General features: G+C 46.8%; 1 protein-coding gene across 1 annotated transcript in view; it reads right to left on the bottom strand.

Moving 5' to 3' along the window:
* LOC109904925 (collagen alpha-2(IV) chain-like) overlaps window positions 1-15,404 on the bottom strand; it is a 122,779-nt gene that overhangs the window by 3,605 nt on the left and 103,770 nt on the right. The window contains exons 16-34 of the mRNA XM_031802204.1: window positions 14,366-14,438; window positions 13,965-14,071; window positions 13,303-13,486; window positions 12,529-12,579; window positions 12,070-12,144; window positions 11,856-11,954; window positions 10,775-10,996; window positions 6,136-6,297; window positions 5,869-6,039; window positions 5,007-5,150; window positions 4,753-4,878; window positions 4,432-4,613; window positions 4,224-4,287; window positions 3,926-4,000; window positions 1,212-1,319; window positions 996-1,103; window positions 709-906; window positions 485-601; window positions 183-344 (exon numbers count right to left, since the gene is read on the bottom strand). Of these exons, the coding sequence (XP_031658064.1) occupies window positions 183-344; window positions 485-601; window positions 709-906; window positions 996-1,103; window positions 1,212-1,319; window positions 3,926-4,000; window positions 4,224-4,287; window positions 4,432-4,613; window positions 4,753-4,878; window positions 5,007-5,150; window positions 5,869-6,039; window positions 6,136-6,297; window positions 10,775-10,996; window positions 11,856-11,954; window positions 12,070-12,144; window positions 12,529-12,579; window positions 13,303-13,486; window positions 13,965-14,071; window positions 14,366-14,438 (2,428 nt within the window). The remainder of the gene's footprint in view (window positions 1-182; window positions 345-484; window positions 602-708; window positions 907-995; window positions 1,104-1,211; window positions 1,320-3,925; window positions 4,001-4,223; window positions 4,288-4,431; window positions 4,614-4,752; window positions 4,879-5,006; window positions 5,151-5,868; window positions 6,040-6,135; window positions 6,298-10,774; window positions 10,997-11,855; window positions 11,955-12,069; window positions 12,145-12,528; window positions 12,580-13,302; window positions 13,487-13,964; window positions 14,072-14,365; window positions 14,439-15,404) is intronic.

Here is a 15,404-nt window from a genome sequence, read left to right as displayed (position 1 = left end):
TACTATAATCTATACTATAATCCTACATTCTTATGAAAAAGGGTTCCAAAAGGATTCTTCGGGTTTCCCCATAGAGTAACCCTTTTTGGTTCCATGTAGGAATTACAATCCTACGGGGACAGCCAAAGAACCCTTTTAGGTTCTAGATAGCACCTTTTGTTCTAAGAGTATATGATCCGCACCTTTCTTCCCAGACACTCCGCTCTGTCCTTGGTATCCTGATGGTCCCTGATCCCCCTGCTTTCCTTTCAGACCAGGGAATCCAGTAACGCCATACTGGCCAGTTAAACCCTTCTCTCCATATTGAGAGGGCTCACCAGGTAAACCACGGGGCCCAGGGAAACCTGCAAAACAAAACAACCATTATTAGCACACCAAATACACACACAAAACACTTCACACACTACACATCCCAGAGGATAAAAACTCGGTCCGTTAATCTACTCTAAATCGACACATTCCACTCCGTCATTTTCTACTCCACCTGGCAGTCCTTTGGGTCCAGGGAAGCCAGGTTCTCCTGACGGTCCGGGTCTGTCTGAGGTGCCCTGTGGCCCTTGGGGGCCCTGAAACCCTGGGGGTCCCACCTGGCCCTGGTCACCTGAGGACAAGAAGAGAAGAGGGAGGTCTTAGACACTATAAAACACAAAATGTCCTCCAAACTTTGTAACAAAAAAATGCAATGTTTCTTTAGGAGCAGTGACTAACCTGGTTGTCCTTGAACTCCCTTCAAACCCAGCGATCCGGGTGTCCCAACATCGGAGTTGGGTATACCTGTCTCTCCCCTCGATCCCTTAGCACCGGGGTCACCTGGGGTTCCAAAGTTATCCTGACCTGGAAGTCCAGGGATTCCCTTCTGACCCTTCAGCCCATCCAGTCCGAATATACCCTTTAGTCCCGGGAAACCTGCAGAGAGGAGCAGATCAAAGACAGTGTTAAGGCAAAGGTTTTGTGTATGTGCACACCCGTGTGTGTGTGTGTGTGTGTGTGTGTACCTCTCTGTCCGGGGAAGCCTGGTTGTCCATGTGTGCCTGATTCTCCGGGGACCCCAGGCCATCCCTTCGTACCCTGGTTGCCTGGAAACCCTTGTTGACCATCAGATCCTGGAGACAACAACCACATAGAGTCAGACAGGTAACAGTCAGACACAGGCAATGAATGACACTCATTCTAATAATGTGAGCAACAGGGCAAGAAGTCAAGTCTCTTACCTACAGGTCCTCCTGTGCCAGGTTCACCTGGCACGCCCTTCATGCCCTCAATACCATGGAAACCTCCACCTCCCCTGTCTCCCAGATTCCCAATGTAGCCCTTCTGACCTGTAGGGAGAGACAGAGGGCATCAGGAACACTGTTACCATGGTAACACTTCTCAGAGAGCATCTTAAGTAGACTAATTTTCTTCATCTGCACTGATCTGATAACATAGAATAGGTAAAAGCAATATGGTGGAGGCCTACCAGGTATTTGCTCTCACCAGTCCATGCAGATGTAGGATCTTAATTTGACCAGTTTTGTAGCAGGAGTAAAATAATCCTGAAGCAGGATGATTAGATTATATATACAGTGTCAGTCAAACGTTTGGACACACCTACTCATACAAGAGTTTAACTTTATTTTGACTGTTTTCTACATTGTAGAATAATAGTGAAGACATCAAAACTATGAAATAACACATATGGAATCATGTAGTAACCAAAAACGTGTTAAACAAATCAAAATAGATTTTTAGATTCTTCAAAGTAGCCACCCTTTGCCTTGATGACAGCTTTGCACACTCTTGGAATTCTCTCAACCAGCTTCACCTAGAATGCTTTTCCATCAGTCTTGAGTTCCCACATATGCTGAGCACTTATTGGCTGCTTTTCCTCCACTCTGTGGTCAAACTCATCCTAAACCAACTCAATTGGGTTGAAGCCGGCCTGGACAGAGATGGCCGCCTCCATTCGCTTTCCTAGGAAACTATGCAGTATTTTTTTTAAAGTGTTATTTCTTACATTGGTACCCCAGGTAATCTTAGGTTTTATTACATATAGTCGGGAGGAACTACTGGATATAAGAGCAACGTCAACTCACCATCATTACGACCAGGAATACGACTTTCCCGAACCAGCCCAGTCGCGGACCAGGATGTCTTGCTCCCAGACAGACTAAACAACTTATTTGCTCGCTTTGAGGACAACACAATGTCACTGACACGGCCAGCTACCAAAACCTGCGCACTCTCCTTCCCTACAGCCGACGTGAGTAAAACATTTAAATGTGTTAATCCTTGCAAGGCTGCCGGCCCAGACGGCATCCCCAGCTGCGTCCTCAGAGCATGCACAGACCAGCTGGCTGGTGTGTTTATGGACATATTCAATCAATCCTTATCCCAGTCTGCTGTTCCCACATGCTTCAAGAGGGCCACCATTGTTCCTGATCCCAAAAAAGCTAAGGTAACTGGCCCTCGGACAGTGGTGTCAGGAAAATAACCTCACACTCAACGTCAACAAAACAAAGGAGATGATCGTGGACTTTCGGAAACAGCAGAGGGAGCACCCCCCTATCCACATCGACGGGACAGTAGTGGAGAGGGTAGTAAGTTTTAAGTTCCTCGGCGTACACATCACGGACAAACTGAATTGGTCCACCCACACAGACAGCGTGGTAAAGAAGGCGCAGCAGCGCCTCTTCAACCTCAGGAGGCTGAAGAAATTCGGCTTGTCACCAAAAGCACTCACAAACTTTTACAGATGCACAATCGAGAGCATCTTGTTGGGCTGTATCACCGCCTGGTACGGCAACTGCTCCGCCCACAAACGTAACGCTCTCAAGAGGGTAGTGAGGTCTGCACAACGCATCACCGGGGGCAAACTACCTGCCTTCCAGGACACCTACACCACCCGATGTCACAGGAAGGCCATAAAGATCATCAAGGACAAAAACCACACGAGCCACTGCCTGTTCACCCCACTATCATCCAGAAGGAGAGGTCAGTACAGGTGCATCAAAGCTGGGACCGAGAGACTGAAAAACAGCTTCTATCTCAAGGCCATCAGACTGTTAAACAGCCACCACTAACATTGAGTGGCTGCTGCCAACATACTGACTCAACTCCAGCCACTTTAATAATGGAAAAATTGATGTAATTTTCTTTATCACTAGCCACTTTAAACAATGCCACTTAATATAATGTTAACATACCCTACATTACTCATCTCATATGTATATACTGTACTCGATACCATCTACTGCATCTTGCCTATGCCGTTCTGTACCATCACTCATTCATATATCTTTATTTGAGCTGTTCTTGCCATAATATGGACTTGGTCTTTTACCAAATAAGGCTATCTTCTATATACCCCCCCTACCTTGTCACAACACAACTGATCGGCTCAAACGCATTAAGAAGGAAAGAAATTCCACAAATGAACTTTAATTGAAAAGTTATTTGAAATGCATTCCAGCTGACTACCTCATGAAGCTGGTTGAGAGAATGCCAAGAGTGTGCAAAGCTGTCATCAAGGCAAAGGGTGGCTACTTTGCAGAATCTCAAATATAAAATATATTTTGATTTGTTATACACTTTTCTGGTTACTACTTGATTCCATATGTGTTATTTCAGAGTTTGATGTCTTCACTGTTATTCTACAATGTAGGAAATAGTAAAAATAAAGAAAAACCCTTGAATGAGTAGGTCTGTCCAAACTTTTGACTGGTACTGTATATAAAAAAGTGATTATGTCTAACAGGAAATTAGTTTTGTCTACAGCTATAGTTTAGGTGTGATATCTAGTGAAAGAAAGTGAACTACTGGTTTTCAGTGAATTTATGTAAATTCAAAATTTGAATTTCCTACGACAACAGAGTGATGAAATTAAGATACAACATCTGTAGTTCCTAGTGCAAATGAAGTAAGCCAGTCTGAATGAGTGACTCACCTGGAACCCCAGGGAAACCATCCTCCCCCCTCAGTCCTGTGGATCCGGGCATGTCAATTACGGCACCCCCCTCACCTGGAAAAGAAAACAATGACGTATTTCAGCAAGTACCTTTTACTACTCATTCTTTCTTCTGTGGAACTTAAATAGGCCTGGGACTTTAGCTTCGAGTCCAAGTGCTTAACAAAGACAAGATTTAACTGAGTTGAAACTGCTGGAAAGTGGAGTTTGGAGGACTACTGGCGTCTACGGTACTGTACGTATCCATGAGTTTTGGGACGGACAGGGGGCGTCATACCTTTGACACCCTTCACTCCTGGATCTCCTGAGGATCCGTAGGCACCGGGGTTACCTTTATCCCCCTGAAAAACACACATAGAGATACAGCATTAGATCGGACAGAGATATCCGTCTGTTCTAACCTGGTCGTTGAACATGTTTAGCATGAAAACTACAGGTGCAGGCTGCAGCAGAGACACAATGGGAACCAGACAACATGGTCTCACCCTGTGACCAGACATCCCGGGAAAGCCGCTGATTCCATTTGATCCTGTCAGACCAGGCATTCCTTTTGGCCCCGGAAGTCCCTGTGCGCCTGGGTTGCCTTGGAAACCCTTCTCATCGCTGGGGTCTCCGGGAACGCCGTGGTAGCCCTCCATTCCCGGAACACCGGGAAAACCTTTAGGACCTGTGGAAGAGAGAGAGGGAAGGTGAAGAGGGGATCAGAATGAGACTAGTGAAATGAAAAGGAGGATGAGGAGGACAGAATGTGAATAAAGAAGAGAGGGGGGATAGGGAGGGCATGAAGCCTGAATATCCCTACTCACCTCTGGGTCCAGTGAATCCAATCTGTCCTGTGGTTCCATCTTCTCCCTTTGTCCCCTTCATGTCTTTGATGATCTGACGAGGGATGTGGGGTTTCTCGCCAGTTGGACCCCTCAGACCACGGTCACCTAGGAGACAGTGGGGGTGAGAGTGAGTGTCAAATCAGATAAAAGGATCGAAAGAGAAAGTGAGGGACAGGGAAAGAGAGCAGAAGAGCACAGAAACACACACAATTCTAATGGCAGTTCCGTCTCACCCTTTGAACCATAGTCGCCCATGTTTCCTTTCTGGCCAAATTCGCCGGGATTGCCAGTCTCTCCTTTCTGTCCAGAGAAGCCCTTCAGGCCCGACACACCAGGCATTCCTCCAAACCCTGACATGCCACGAGACCCTTTGATACCTGGAACAGGAAGTGACATCTCAAGTCAGGAGGATAGTCCTCACATCAGCATCTAGTTATGATATACACTGCGTATACCAAACATTAAGAACACCTTCCTAATATTGAGTTGCACCCCCTTTGGACCTCAGAAAAGCCTAAATTTGTCGGGGCATAGACTCTACAATACTGGCCCATGTTGACTCCAATGCTTCCCACAGTTGTGTCAAGTTGGCTGGATGTTCTTTGAGTGGTGGACCATTCTTGATACACATTGGAAACTGTTGAGAGTGAAAAACCCAACAGCGCTGCAGTTCTTGACACACTCAAACCGGTGCCCCTGGCAGCTACTACCATAACCCGTTCAGAAAGGCACAAAAATATTGTGAATGGTACACATACACAATCCATGTCTCAAGTGTCTCAATGTTTAAAAATCCTTCTTTAACCTGTCTCCTCCCCTTCATCTGCACTAATTTAAGTGAATCAATATGGGATCATAGCTTCCACCTGTATTCACCTGGTCAGTCTATTTCATGGAAAGAGCAGGTGTTCCTAATGTTTGTATACTCAGTGTATTTCATTCCTCACTGCAAAACTCTAGTGTGACATCGCATCATCATATCAACTATTCATCAGAAAATGACATTTGGACTGTGAGAGTATGACCATATATGACCACTAACTCTATAAGTAGAACATCGCACAGAACATGACTACACTGTGTATAATAACTTACCCTTGAACCCTGGCAGGCCAGAGTGTCCTGTAGGTCCTGGCACTCCGGGGTCACCCTGGTCTCCGGTGTTTCCCTCAGCGCCCTGACTACCAAACTCCCCCAGTGTCCCCTTTAGTCCTATGGGCCCTGGTGTGCCAGGGTCCCCCTGATCACCCCTGTTTCCGCTCAAACCTGGAAGTGACACATACACAGTGTATTAGGTTATATCTCTTCCAAGCAAACAGAAAAAAAGTTAAAAAAGAGAAGTTAATCAGTCATGTTTCTGACCTGGTTGTCCGGTGCTTCCTGTTGGTCCAGGGACACCAGCCGCTCCGGGTACACCTGGCCAGCCATACTTCCCAGCAGCTCCCGGTCCTCCTTGCTCCCCTTGCAGACCTGAAGGACCTACGTCGCCCTTGAACCCAATCATACCAGGCATGCCTCCCATCCCTAAGAGAGAAGGGCAGAGAGAGGCCATTACAATAACTATACGGTGCATTCGGAAAGTATTCAGACCCCTTGACTTTTTCCACATTTTAAAACATTACAGCCTTATTCCAAAATGGATTAAATAGTTTCCCCCCCTCATCAATCTACACACACAATACCCCATAATGACAAAATAAAAACAGGTTTTTAGATTTTTTGCAAATGTATTAAAAATAAAAATCAGAAGTATCAAATCATTATTTGTCATATGTGCCGAATACAACAGGTGAAATGCTTACTACTACAAGCCCTTATGTCACGCCCTGACCTTAGAGAGCTTTTTATGTCTCTATTTGGATTTGGTCAGGGTGTGATTTGGGTGGGCATTCTATGTTCTTTTTCTATGTTTTCTATTTCTTTGTTTTGGCAGGGTGTGTTTGGACCAAGGAACTTTAAACTCTCGACCTGCTCCACTACAGCCCTGTTAATGTTAATGGGGGCCTGTTCGGCTTGCCTTTTCCTGTAGTCCACGATCAGCTCCTTTGTCTTGCTCACGTTGAGGGAGAGGTTGTTCTCCTGGCACCACACTGCCAGTCCTCTGACCTCTCCTATAGGCTGTCTCATCGTTGTAGTTGACCAGGCCTACCACTGTTGTGTCATCAGCAAACTTAATGATGGATGCTGTTGATGTGAGCCATGGCCAGCCTTTCAAAGCACTTCATGGCTACCGACGTGAGTGCTACGGGGCGGTAATCATTTAGGTAGGTTACCTTCGCTTCCTTGGGCACAGGGACTATGGTGATCTGCTTGAAACATCTAGGGGAGAGGTTAAAAATGTCAGTGAAGACACTTTCCAGTTGTTCCGCGCATGCTGGTAATCCGTCTGGCCCCGCGGCTTCGTGAATGTTGACCTGTTTAATGGTCTTGCTCACATCGGCTGCCGAGAGTGTTATCACATAGTCGTCCGGAACAGCTGGTGCTCTCATGCATGCGTCAGTGTTGCTTGTCTCAAAGCAAGCATAAAAGGAATTTAGCTCGTCTGGCTCGTCTCGCGGCTGGGTTTCCCTTTGTAGTCCGTAATAGTTTTCAAGCCCTGCCACATCCAACGAGCGTCAGAGATGATGTAGTAGGATTCAATATATAAAAAAAATTATAATAATTTTGTACCCCCTTATTTTTTTATTTTGTGGTATCCAATTGGTACAGTAGTTACAGTCTTGTCTCATCGCTGCAACTCCCGTACGGACTCGGGAGAGGTGAAGGTCGAGAGCTGTGCATCCTTCGAAACACAACCCAGCCAAGCCGCACTGCTTCTTGACACAACGCTCAAGTAACCCAGAAGCCAGCCGCACCAATGTGTCGGAGGAAACACCGTACACCTGGCGACCGTGTCAACGTGCATGGCCTGCCACAGGAGTCGCTAGAGCGCGATGGGACAAGAACATCCCTGCCGGCCAAACCCTCCCCTAACCCGGGCGACGCTGGCCAATTGTGTGCCACCCATGGGTCTCCCGGTCACGGCCGGCTGCGAAAGAGCCTGGACTCTAACCAGGATCTCTAGTAGCACAGCTAGCACTAGTGCCTTAGACCACCGCGCCACTCGGAAGGTAGTATAATTCAATCTTAATCCTGTATTGATGCTTTGTCTGTTTGATGGTTCATCTGAGGGTGTAGCAAGATTTCTTATAAGAGTATGGATTAGTGTCCCGCTCCTTGAAAGAGGCAGCTCCAGCCTTTAGCTCGATGCGGATGTTTCCTGTAATCCATGGCTTCTGGTTGGGATATGTATGTATGGTCACTGTGGGGATGACGTCATCGATGCACTTATTGATGAAGCCGGTGACTGAGGTGGTATACTCCTCAATGCCATTGGATGAATCCCAGAACATATTCCAGTCTGTGCTAGCAAAACAGTCCTGTAGCGTAGCATCCGTGTCATCTGACCACTTCCATATTGAGCGAGTCACTGGTACTTCCTGCTTTAGTTTTTGCTTGTAAGCAGGAATCAGGAGGACATTTGCCAAATGGATTGCGAGGAAGAGCTTTGTATGTGTCTCTTTGTGTGGAGTAAAGGTGGTCTAGACATGCTGGTAGAAATGAGGTAAAATGGATTTAAGTTTGTCTGCATTAAAGTCCCTGGCAACTAGGAGCGCCACTTATAAATGAGCATTTTCCTGTTTGCTTATGACCTTATACAATTGGTTGAGTGTGGTCTTAGTGCCAGCATTGGTTTGTGGTCGTAAATAGATGGCTACGAAGAATATAGATGACAACTGTCTTGGTTGAAAGTGTGTTCTACAGCTTATCATAAGTTACTGTGCCTCATGCGAGCAATACCTCAAGACTTCTTTAATATTAGACATGGCGCACCAGCTGTTATTGACACATAGACACACACCCCGCCCCTTCTCTTATCAGACGTAGCTTCTCTGTCCTGCCGATACATAGAAAATCCAGCCAGCTCTATATTATCCGTGTCGTCGTTCAGCCACAACTCGATGAAACATAAGATATTACAGTTTTTAATGTCCCGTTGGTAGGATAGTCTTGATCGTATATCATCCAGTTTGTTTTCCAATGATTGCACGTTGGCCAATAGAACGGATAGTAGTGGAGGTTTACTCACGCGCCTACAAATTCTCAGAATGCAGCCCGACCTCTGTTTTTTATTCACGCTAATGACGGGGATTTGGGCCCGTTCCCGAGAAAGCAGTATATTCTTTGCGTAGGACTCATTAAATAAAAAATCTTTGTCCAGTTTGAGGTGAGCAATCACTGTTCTGATGTCCAGAAGTTGTTTTCGGTCATAAGAGAAGGTAGCAGCAACATAATGAACAAAATAAGTAAAAAAACAAACGCAAAAATAGCACAGTTGGTTAGGAGCCCGTAAAACGGCAGCCACCCCCTCCAGTGCCATTCATAGTATCACATTTAAATAAGTATTCAGACCATTTACTCAGTACTTTATTGAAGCACATTACAGCCTCGAGTCTTCTTGGGTATGACGCTACAAGCTTGGCACACCTGTATTTGGGGAGTTTCTCCCATTCTTTTCTGCAGATCCTCTCAAGCTCTATCAGGTTGGATGGGGAGTATCGCTGCACAGCTATTTTCAGGTTTCTCCAGAGATGTTCGATCGGGTTCAAGTCCGAGCTCTGGCTGGGCGACTCAAGAACAGTCAGAGACTTGTCCCGAAGTTACTCCTGCGTTGTCTTGGCTGTGTGTTTAGGGTCGTTGTCCTGTTGGAAGGTAAACCTTAGCCCCAGTCTGAGGTCCTGACTAGTCTCAAAGTCCCAGCTGCTGAAAAACTTCCCCACAGCATGATGCAAATTTAACCTTTATTTAACTTGGCAAGTCAGTTAAGAAGAAATTCTTATTTACAATGACGGCCTACAGGGGAACAGTGGGTTAAATGCCTTGTTCAGGGGCAGAACGACAGATTTCTACCTTCTCAGCTCGGGGATTCGTTCCAGCAACCTTTCGGTTACTGGCCCAATGCTCTAACCACTAGGATATCTGCCGACCCGAGGAATTCTTCACAGTAGGTGCCAGGTTTCCTCCAGACGTAACGCTTGGCATTCAGGCCAAAGAGTTCATTCTTTGTTTCATCAACCAGAGAATCTTGTTTCTCATAGTCTGAGAGTCCTTTAGGTGTCTTTTGGCAAACTCCAAGCGGGCTGTTATGTGCCTTTTACTGAGGAATGGCTTCCGTCTGGCCACTCTACCATGAAGGCCTGTTTGGTGGAATGCTGCAGAGATGGTTGTCCTTCTGGAAGGTTCTCCCATCTCCGCAGAAGAACTCTGGAGCTCTTTCAGAGTGACCATCGGGTTCTTGGTCACCTCCCTGACCAAGGCCCTTCTCCCCTGATTGCTCAGTTTGGCTGGGTGGCCAGCTCTAGGAAGAGTCTTAGTGGTTACAAACTTCTTCCATTTAAGAATGATGGAGGCCACTGTGTTCTTGGGATCTTCAATAAATTTTTTGCTACCTTTCCCCAGATCTGTGACTCGACACAATCCAGTCTTGGAGCTCTACTGACAATTCCTTCGACCACATTGCTTGGTTTTTGCTCTGACATGCACTGTCAACTGTGGGACCTTATATAAATCATGTCCAATCAATAAAATTTACCACAGGTGGACTCCAATCAAGTTGTAGAAACATCTCAAGGATGATCAATGGAAACAGGATGCACCTGAGCTCAAATTTCGAGTCTCTTAGCAAAGGGTCTGAATACTGATGTAAACAAGGTATTTCTGGTTTTATATGTAATACATTTGCAAAAATGTCTAAAACCCTGTTTTTGCTTTGTCAAGGGGTACAGTATTATGTGTAGACTGATGAGGCCAAAAAATAATTTAATCAATTTTAGAGTAACGCTGTAAAGTAACAAAATGTGGAAAAAGGGAAGGGGTCTGAATACTTTCCAAATGCACGTTTGAAAATGTGGAGAAATTGTAGTTTTTCATCTTGCAGGTTTGTTATGGTATTAGTACCCACCTGGGTAACCCTCGTTTCCAGGCTCTCCGCTGAGCCCTTTAGGTCCCTGCTCTCCAGGAAGACCCACTTCTCCACGTTGTCCGGTCGACGCTCCCCAGATCTCCCCGTGAGGTCCCTTCTCTCCTGGCTCCCCGTTCCGACCCTGTTGACCTGGCAGACCTTGGGTTCCAGAATTACCCTTTGAGCCGGGCTGACCCAAGTCTCCATGGAGGCCCCTAAAACCTGGGAGAGAGGACCAGACCATTAGAACTACCAGCAGTATTAAAGCACTAGGGGCGGATTCCAACCAAAGTTAAGTGTGTGTAAACGTAATTACCTTCTTATACGCTTTTCTCTCTATGTGTATTCTGACCTAGAACTTAAGCACGAGAATAGCCTGCTATTCACCAGCTATTTGTTTGGGGTGGTGATGGAATAAATGAAGGTGTGGTGTAGTTGTGTCTACAGATATTCTAACCTTGTCTTCATTCCGTAATAATTCCACCACCTTCATGCGAGAGGAAACCATGACTAACTTCTTTCATCTACTTTCTTCCTATATAAATAATATTAATAACACCACTAACCATGCACTGTCATTTACAACTTGATAAGAGCTATTGATAAGAGCTGAAAACCCTATTGAATGAAAACTCCACCAGAAAATCTGTTGGCCAGCAAATGGGAGGGTTTTCAGCAGTTTAATGAAATGTATTCAGAGAGCAAAAGGTAGCCACACCTACAGAACACGTTATGTGACTGAATAATGTATGTCTGAATACCAAATACTGAGAAATGCGTAGGAAAGGCGTGTGTAGGAAATGTTCCAAGTCTGAATCGGTCTCTAGGCCTAAGTGCATCCATTACAAGTGGGAGTAAATGTACCTGTGATCTGCTCTGATGCTCTGTGTATAATGCACGCTCTAGAATGCCCTTCAAGCCAATCAGAAACGAGTATTCAACAATGCCATGGTATTTACACAGGCAGCCCAATTCTGATCTTTTTTCCAGTAATTGATCTTTTGACCAATCAGATCAGCTCTTTCACCATAGTAAACACAGCCATAGAATAGTATAACAGTTAAAGCAGCAAAATCATCACCTGGATATCCAGGTGACCCTCCTCTGCCTTGATCTCCTATCTCTCCTTTGGCCCCATTATCTCCAAGTACACCTGTTGATCCTTTTTGACCTGGGAGACCTGAAGCACAGACAAAAGGACATACAGGAAGCTAGACATCAATTTGGATCTTGACAGGAAAAAACAGGGCATATGACACATTTTCTGTTTTGCATTCTAAAAGCTAAAAGCTTACCTAGGAAACCTTCTAACCCGTGGGGTCCTGGTGGTCCTGGTATACCGGGTGGTCCAGTTATGGCATCGCAATCACCTGAGTAAAAAAATAACACACAGATTGTATCAGCAATTACTAGAAGAACGGTTCTCACAGCAGCCATTTTGGATCTGTTGCTTCACTGCTCTACTGCACACTTCAGTGGTTTTTGCCTGCTTTTTGCATTGGTTCGACAATGCAGTTGCTCAGTGTGGATTGTGAATCAGAGCATAGCAAAAATAAAATAACATACATATTAGCCAACTAACTGAAGATGAGACTATGAGGGGAGAAACCAGTTACAAAAAACAAAAAAAAACTGAATTTAACTCTAACTCTATACACAGTGACTGGAAGCTAACCCAAGAAACAAAGGCTATGGAAGCAAAGTACCAGTCGTGAAGTTGAGTAACTTGATCAAAATGCTGTTAGTCCAGCTACCTGTGATGTCATTCTGTTCTCCATCTCCTCTCGGACTACAGCCAGACACTCCTTTCAATGACAATGAGAGAGAGATTGGAGAGAGAGAGAGATAGAAAGAAAAGGAGATGCATTCGAAATAAGGGTTAGAAAAAGTTCAAGCATGATCTCAAACATGTACTGTTGTGGTTGGATTGAGGGATGCAGACGGACTGCATCAGGGCCCATCTGGAGAGAGGTGAGGAAAGATGAAGGTGGAAGAATCCTTTCGATCATGGACACGAGGGTATAAGAACTTCTCGCACACCCCCATTCATGACAAGTCCTTGGAGTCCACAACTGCAACTAGTCTTTCTGTTGTTCCCACAAATAGCGATAGTGGAGAGAGATAAAAGGAGAGGAAGAGAGAGAGAGAGACAGAGAGAGAAGGATAGATAGGGATGGAGAGAATGAGCAAGAGAAATAAAGACAGAAGGAGTCAGTGATTGGGAAAGAGAGAGAGAGAGAGAGACAGAGAGAGAAGGATAGATAGGGATGGAGAGAATGAGCAAGAGAAATAAAGACAGAAGGAGAGAGTGATTGGGAAAGCGAGGGAGAGAGAGAGACAGAAGGAGTCAGTGACTGGGAAAGAGAGAGAAAGACAGAAGGAGAGAGTGATTGGGAAAACAAGGGAGAGAGAGAGACAGAAGGAGTCAGTGATTGGGAAAGCGAGGGAGAGAGAGAGACAGAAGGAGTCAGAGTGACTGGGAAAGAGAGAGAGAGAGAGAAAGACAGAAGAGGGAGAGGGTAACACACCTGGATCGCCAGCTTGACCTTCGATACCAGCATGACCCCGCTCCCCATCATCGCCTTGCAACCCTCGAACCCCTTTAGTTGCACCTAGAACCCGTCCTGGTTCTCCCATCTGTCCCAACAACCCAGGCAGACCCGCCCGGCCCTGATAACCTTTTTCTCCAGTGAGCCCAGCAGGTGCATCTCCCTAGAACAGAGAACACAGGATACATAAATTCAGAACATATCCCTCAGTGTTATGCTAAAGATCTACACAGCTGCATTGACTTAAACAGCTATTATTATCAATAAAAAATAGAAAAGTAGATAGCTAGTGCTTATAATATTTGAATAGGTTATATACAGTATATCTGAATGTAAGTGGTGACACTGTGAGGTGGGAAAGAGAGACTGTACACTCTTAGGAAAAAGGGTTCCAAAGGGGTTCTTCGGCTGTCCCCATAGGAGCACCCTTTTTGGTTCCAGTTAGAACCCTTTTGGTTTCCATGTAGAACCCTCTGTGCAAAGGGTTCTAAATGGAACCCAAAAAGGTTATACCTGGAACCATAAAGGTTCTACCTGGAACCAAAAATGATTCTTCAAAGGGTTCTCCTATGGCGACAGCCGAAGAACCGTTTTAGGTTCTATATAGTGCGTTTCTTTCGATGAGTGTAGGGAGTTCTTACTGAAGGACCACGATTCCCAGGGAATCCATTGATCCCACTGGGCCCAGGGAAGCCCTGCATTCCTGGGTCACCTGTCGCACCTGGGTCTCCTGGGTCCCCGGCATATCCTGTAGAGTTCCCACACAAACACACTAGTTTACACATACACTTACACCAGTGGAGGCTGATGAGGCGAGGATGGCTCATAATAATGGCTGGAATGGAGCAAATGGAATGGTATCAAACACATGGAAACAATGTGTTTGATGTATCTGATACCATTCCACCTATTCCGCTCCAGTTATTAACACTGAGCCCGTTCCCCCAATTCAGGTGCCGCCAACCTCCTGTGACTTACATGCATAATGGTGTGTCACAAGGTGCACAAGTGTGTGAAAAGAAAGTGAATAAGAATACTTCACCTTTCTCTTTGGCCTGAACGAACTCGCCCTTCCTGCCCTTTGGACCTGGTTGTCCTGTGGCACCAGGGAACCCCTGAGGAGGAGGGAGAGAGGATGAGGAGGAGGAGGAGGGAGGGGGAGGAGGAGGGGGAGGAGGAGGGAGGAGGAGGGAGGGAGAGAGGAGGAGGAGGGAGGAGGAGGGAGAGAGGAGGAGGAGGGAGGGAGGGAGGGGAGGGAGGAGGGAGGGAGGGAGGGAGGGAGGGAGGGAGGGAGGGGAGGGAGGGAGGGAGGGAGGGAGGGAGGAGGAGGAGGAGGGAGAGAGGAGGACGAGGAGGAGGGAGGGGAGAGAGGAGGAGGAGGGAGGGAGAGAGGAGGAGGAGGAGGAGGAGGATGGTGGGAGGGAGGGAGGGAGGGAGGGAGGGAGGGAGGGGGGGGAGGAGGAGGAGGAGGAGGAGGAGGAGGAGGAGGAGGGAGGAGGAGGAGGAGGAGGAGGAAGAGGAGGAGAGGCGGAGGGAGGAGGAGGAGGAGGAGGAGGGAGGGAGGGAGGGAGGGAGGGAGGGAGGGAGGGAGAAGGAGGACGAGGAGGAGGAGGGAGGGAGGGAGGGGAGGGAGGGAGGGAGGGAGAGAGAGAGAGGAGAGAGAGAGAGAGAGAGAGAGAGAGAGAGGAGGAGGAGGAGGAGGAGGAGGAGGAGGAGGAGGGAGGGGGGAGGGAGGGAGGGAGGGGAGGAGGAGGAGGGAGAGAGGGGGAGGGAGAGAGGAGGAGGAGGGAGGAGGAGGAAGGAGGGAGGAGGAGGAGGGAGGGAGGGAGAGAGGAGGAGGAGGAGGGGAGGGAGGAGGAGGAGGGAGGAGAGAGAGAGGAGGAGGAGGAGGAGGAGGAGGAGGAGGGAGAGGGGGGGGCATAGAGTAAGGAATTAGGAAGCCAGTGAGAGAGAATTTGATGGACAAGTTAAGAAAGACTAGGGTGTTTATGATAAATGTTGCCCTATTGTAGGTTTCAAGTTTTATTAGTTGTATGTTACAGGTTCCTTCTCAACAACAAGAAATAATATGAACATAGAGT

The sequence above is a fragment of the Oncorhynchus kisutch genome, linkage group LG2 (genome assembly GCF_002021735.2).
Source record: "Oncorhynchus kisutch isolate 150728-3 linkage group LG2, Okis_V2, whole genome shotgun sequence".
NCBI lineage: Eukaryota > Metazoa > Chordata > Actinopteri > Salmoniformes > Salmonidae > Oncorhynchus > Oncorhynchus kisutch.
This window is presented reverse-complemented; position numbering and strand designations above follow the sequence as displayed.